General features: G+C 51.4%; 1 protein-coding gene across 2 annotated transcripts in view; it reads right to left on the bottom strand.

The window, feature by feature from the left end:
• Positions 1–235: 235 nt before the first annotated feature.
• Positions 236–6,000, bottom strand: part of LOC140629097 (CD99 antigen-like) — a 33,019-nt gene continuing 27,254 nt past the window's right edge. Inside the window, exons 9-10 of one of the 2 annotated variants that reach the window (XM_072818529.1) lie at positions 1,649–1,705; positions 236–781 (exon numbers count right to left, since the gene is read on the bottom strand). In XM_072818529.1, the coding sequence (XP_072674630.1) occupies positions 756–781; positions 1,649–1,705 (83 nt within the window). In that variant the 3' untranslated portion in view covers positions 236–755. Of the gene's footprint in view, positions 782–1,648; positions 1,706–2,080; positions 4,403–6,000 lie in introns of those variants that run through there. The other variant, XM_072818531.1, reaches the window with a different exon arrangement.

Here is a 6,000-nt window from a genome sequence, read left to right as displayed (position 1 = left end):
AGGGAGTATCTGAATACAGAGAAGGATGTAACCCAGGGGAGTATCTGAATGTCCTTGGTGTACCAGACCAGAAGAGGCAAATAGGCAGAGAAAGAAAATCCCGAAAATGCAGGGGGATGCTTCGGCCAATCAACTGTCTTACAGTCCCAGAAAAGGCACCACGGGGTCTATTCCACTACTCTCCACAGCCTCCTTTAAAGGTCACCCCATGGCAAGACATTTAAGTAAAAAGTACTTGGTTTTTTATTTTTTTATTAGTGTGGTGTGAAAAAAAATCTTACCCAATGAAGGAGGTTCTGAGGACACTAACTGAAGGCTTATGTCACTGTATCCAAGGGTCAATGCCAGGGGACGGTTGTGTTTAATTCACACGTTGTTGGTCACACGACCCAGAGTTCCGGGTGGGGGAACTTTGTGGGGTCAGCGTTGGATTGATGGGCTGACTGTGATGGACGATCGGCCTTTCACACCCCACGGGGAAACGCCTAACGGCCACGGATAGCGTGAGCGCCATTCCCCTCGGGATGCAACCTGCGGCACGAGTATCCCTCATCTACCCAGCGTGGTGCAAACAGGCACAACGCATGTCAAGGTCAAAAGAAAGAGTCTCAGCGTGAACAAAGGCATGGACAGGATGGGGCTGGATCCCGGCGTGGCTGGCTCTGCCCTGGTGCCTGCGTTTGTCGGGAGGACGCAGCAGGCCAGACTCGTCCTCCTGCGGGGATTGTCACAGAGTCGCATTTGTGGCCAAGCTTTTATTTTTCCAGAAGAGTCCACTGAACTGTCAAGGACAAACAGACAAGGAATGACTTCACACGGCATGCCCAGGTCTCCCGAAAACCCGCATGTCACCATCTGCGCCTCAAACACTTCAGACGCAGGTGACTCCCTCGCTGCGGAAGACGAATGCAGGCCAAACACATTGCCGACAGAAAGCAAACACCGACTCTAACCTCCCAGGGGAAACAGATTCAACAAATTTCAGAGTATGATCAACTCTAGCTAGAAAAAAAAAAAAAAAAAAAAGATACCCCAGGAAAAGTAGGGAAAAAAATAGGAGAAAGCAATTTCTCCCAGCGACTTCTCTGACACGGCCAAAAACATCTGTGATCTGCCAAATCTCACCACACATAATTTTCTTAATCAGGTGCCGTGGTTTTTATTAATTTAAAATGATTTGGGACTACCATTTTTCTCATCAAGTCATTTACGGTGTAGAGGTCTACTGTGCATTTTTGGGGACTTTAACAATGATGCCTTGTGTGACACATCTCTCCCCATTTTGAAGTTGCCGCAAGTAAGACACGCACTTCCTAAAAGTGCCTATTTTTCAAATTCAAAATAAGTAAAAATCTCATGGAAAATTCATTTGCACACCAGCCGCCCTACCTCCCGAGCATGTAGTAGCCACGAGGGGGGCACCGCGGGCCAAGTTTCATCATTGATCGTTAAAGAGAGTCGGAGACAACAGTGGGTGTCATCTGAAAGCCTCAAGCCCCAGAGCATCTACACAGCATCACTGGAGCCCGTCCCCTCAGAAACGTGGGTACAGAGAGGAACTCATGCAATGCCCTGCAGTGCGCCATGGAGCTGCGCAGAAGCACGGCGGGAGGACAGAAGATACAAGGGCTGGTGCCCGGCTGCTCACCTGGTTGCTCGGCGTTGGTGCTCTGCTGGTTTTTCGTGCTGGTGTCACCTTGGTCGGCTGAAAGGAAGCACAAAAGATGCCCCAAGGGGATGAATACTAAGAATGCACCCTAATGTCACTGTGATTGGAACCAGCTCCCCGCCCTCCTATCCACCCCCCACTATCAGTGGGGCCAGGAGGGACGGAGATGCAGACCCGCTCAGTGCAGCCCCATCCACAGGGAATCGAAGATTAACAGGACATCACAGGGTCCCGTTGGCTTGCTTTTGGGTTTTCTTGTTGTTATCTGTTGCTTTTTTTTTTTTTAAATTCTTAATTCTATTTTGAAATCTGCCAAACACACATCAGAGCAGACACGACCAAGGCCCCTAATCGTCCCTCCACCCCCAAGATCTACAGCACGAGTTGACCGAATTCAAGACAGCGGACAGATTTCACAGGCAAAGAGGCGTTTATTTCTCCATAGTGGTGTCGCTCAGGAACAGCGGCCGCAAAGGGGCCCGAGCAAACGACATCCAAGACCGTTCACAAAGCTCAAACTGTTATACAAAATACATTGCTTTTAGCGGGGTGGCGGGTGGGGGGAGAATCCTGTCATGAAAAGACACACCATGTGACTTCTGCTCCAGGTCACACAAGAACGGGTCCCAGTGGGCGTGCGAGAAAGCCCGTAATCTGTCCCCCGTCCCCCAGCCTCCAAAAAAGGAGACCCAGACGGTTGTAAGAGAGCCGTAAGTGCACACATGTTGGGTCTCGTGCTGGCAGGGCAGGTGGCGGCCATGGGAACACACAAAGTGTAGAGCGAGCACATGGCAACAGGACAGCTCATCCGGTGGCGACTGAGAACACAGCGGTACACGCCCACGAGGAGCGACGAGATGGACTAATGGCCACATCCGTTGTGGCGGCAACACGTCAAAGGGCATCTTCTGATGCTTCTTGACGTTGCCGTCACACACCGCCAGCTTCCGAGGAGAACCTTCTGGAGGCAGCGGTGTAGGGAGGGTGCCGCGGAGCGAGCAGGTGGATGCTGCATGGTCCACGACCCGTGTACGTGCCCTCTGGGGAGAAGGACACAACCTGCGCTCCCCGGAATCAGCGTGCACGGGGGACAGAGCACTAACGCCAGCACCGTCGGGGTCAGTTGGCTGTGATTCAGACGTGGCTTTGCCCCCCAGGCGGTTCTCCCAGATTCTGCTGGTAATGCTGTTTGCTGGAGCGCCACACGGCCATTGGCAAGCGCCAACTCTTGAGAAGGACCCCAGCTGAGGTGCCCACCAGGGATACACAGCCAGATTCCCCGTCTCCCCAGAGGAGACCCATGCAAGCCCTCGAGACCCAACCACCCGTAGCCCCGTTGTGCCACAGGCTCTTACAGGGAGACCGGCCAGGTTCTGGGGAATCCACTCTGCATCCAAATGTAAAAACCCAAGCACACCGCATCTCAACATACACACAAAGGCAATGCGCGTGCTTTCCTGCGGCCCTAGGGACCACGTGTGGCTGCTAGAGCGGTTATGGAATTTGCAGCTTTCTCGGCTCTCCGTGCCTGGGGATTATTTAAGTATACACACAGCATGCATTTGGAGGCAAAACCATGGCCCTGGGGGACCACTGACCAGCAGCACCTCATCGTAGGCCACACTGAGGACTTGCTTCTCGGGGGCACACGGGTCCAAGTGCTAACCTGAGAGCAAGCGTCCTTTTATAAGAACTAAAACACACACACGCACATCATCCAAAGCACCAGTCAATGGCCACGGTGACAACTGAGGGGTGACCAGACTCAAGAAAAAACCATGCAGGGCCCCCATGACAGCTCACCTCCCCATCCACCAGCCATGCTAACCCCAGAGCCGGCCAGCGATCCAGTCCCGACATCACCACCACCCACCCCACCCCAGGCCGGAGGCGATGCCAAGTCTCTGCATGAGGTTGAGATGAGAAAAGCGATTTATATGCCCGAGGGAAGGAGATGCCCAGATGTACGCAGGGGTAGAAAAAACCTTTAGGAAAAAAAAATAATAAAGAAAAAGAAAAAACCTATAGGTGATTTTACGTTTACGGGGATTTCCAAGATGCACGGATTCTCACGTGTCGGCACAGCCACCCTGATGTCACCTAACTTCAAAATTCTCAGATCGTGACGTTTGTGGGTCATTCCTAAATAAGTGGATATTTTTCTTCCCCCCCTGGAGAAGTGGGATAGTCACCCATTTAATTAAAAAAAAACTGGTCAGAGAGACAGCAAGGACCTGCTTCGTGGGATGCGGCGTGTGGCGGGGAAGTCAGACGTTAAGGGCTGCGCTGCAGGATGAAACGGAGTAAGCGGTGGGCTTTGCGTCAGGAGGACGCGGCCAAGGCTCGCGGCTCCGGCGGCCCATTTGCGGAAACACGAACGCGGCAGCCAGGCGGGAACTCGAGGAACGCGGGGAAGCGCCCCACGTGCGCCACCCGCCACCATCTCTCTTCCCTTGGCTTTAAGTTTACTAGAAAATATTCTGCATTCCTCTTGGTGTCCTGAAGCTACGTATGCGTGAACGCCGTACGCGGGTAGGAGCTTCCGTGCATGTGGAAGGGGGACACGGTCGGCTGGGAGGCGTCCCAGCGCCACGGCAACGGCTAGCCACGGGGACGAGGGCAAGGGCCAGGCTTTGCTTTAGACTCTGCGTCTCAGCGGACAAGCCCTGATCGCACAGGAGCGGCTCCGGGCTTGCACACGGCTTTCTGCTTGTCCCTACATCTTCGGCTCATCTGAAACGAAAGGTTGAAAAATGAACAAAAAAAAAGAAAGAAAGAAAAGAAGAAAAGAAAAGAAAAGAAAGAAAAGAGAAGAGAAGAGAAAAGAAAAGAGAAAAGAAAAGAAAAAAGAAAGAGAAAAGAGAAAAGAAAAAAGAAAAGGAAAAGAAAAAAGAAAAAGAAGAAAAAGAAAAAGAAAAAAGAAAAAGCAAAAAGAAAGAAAAAAGAAAAAAGAAAAAAGATAAAAGATAAAAGAAAAAGAAAACAAAACAGAAAGGAGGTAAACTTCGGAGAGGTCCACACATGTCCAAAGCCCGAGGCAGCAGCCGCCGCTGTTACAAAGGCACTCTTCGGGCAGGAGCAGAGCATGATTTTAGGATTTTAGGATTTTCTCTTTTTTTCTTTTTTTTTTTTTTAAGCGATGCTGAAAGCCCGAAGTGCCATGGAGGAGCCAAGGAGAGATGAAAGCAAAATCAAGGAGGACAGGGAGGTGGAGATGGGGATGGATGCAGCTCACGCCAGCAACGCCTCAAGCATCCGCTGCGGACATCAGGCGGACAAGCCCGCAAGCAGCCAGAACCAGCCGAGACGACAGCGTCGTGCCCGCCAGGTGACAGCTCTGTGAAAGCAGGTCACCACCCACGCCATTTGCCACTCAAACCGGTCACGTGGAGCCAGCACAGCAAACCACGCATCACGTCGGTGGGGAGCCCACGCCCCCAAACGGCTCTAACAGGCCAGCACGCGTCATTTGCAACAAAACCACGTTACACTCTTGGGGACACATCCAGACCTCCAGGAAGACAGGACACATCTACCAAATCCCATCGGCCACGGATGCCGGGCATCAGCTCGGAACGAGATACTCAAAGCGCTTCAGTACATTTACAGCAGGTCGGCTCGTATTTGCCGGATGCGTCTCGGGGCTGAGAGCGCGCCCCCGTTTGCGCCCAGTTGATGGCGCCCGGGTCAACAGACACCACAAAATTCAACGCAGTGACAAGGTCCTGGAAAACCACCCTCTTTATAAATAATCACTCTTCCAGAACAATGGTTTTCCCCCCAAAACCATGGTTCCTTCAAGCAGTGGGATGCGCCGTGGCCACACCCTTTTTAGGAAACGTCCAAGCTCGCAGCTACCCGTGGATGCGCACTTCTTGACCCCCATGAAGAAAACCCATCAATATTCCTATACAGATGCCCCGAAAGCTCTAGGATCTTCCAGGGCCCAATGCCCAGACCCAACACTTCATTTCTACCTCTGTTCATAACAACGCATCACGGAGACAAACACCGAGTTCCCCACTAACACAGGTCAAAAACACCAAAATATCAATTCCTGGACTCCAAAGAGATACTCACTGTCCCGCGTTAGCGTCTTGGGGTTTATAGAAAAAGAGCACCCGGTTTTCTTTATCTTAACGCTGGGCATTTTATGGCTACAGATAAAGGTCCTTAACAACTGATATCGGAACTACCAGCCTACTTCCCTTCTTCCAATCCACCTCTTTTTTCCCACCAATTTTTTTTTTTTTTACTTTTTCTTTGTGTGTCTAAATCAGCTAAGATCCCCAACTCCAATAAAACCAGAAAGCAAATCGAGCTTATAAAGT

The sequence above is a fragment of the Canis lupus genome, chromosome Y (genome assembly GCF_048164855.1).
Source record: "Canis lupus baileyi chromosome Y, mCanLup2.hap1, whole genome shotgun sequence".
Taxonomy (NCBI): Eukaryota; Metazoa; Chordata; class Mammalia; order Carnivora; family Canidae; genus Canis; species Canis lupus.
Note: the sequence above shows the minus strand (reverse complement) of the source record. Positions and strands in the feature narration are given on the sequence as shown.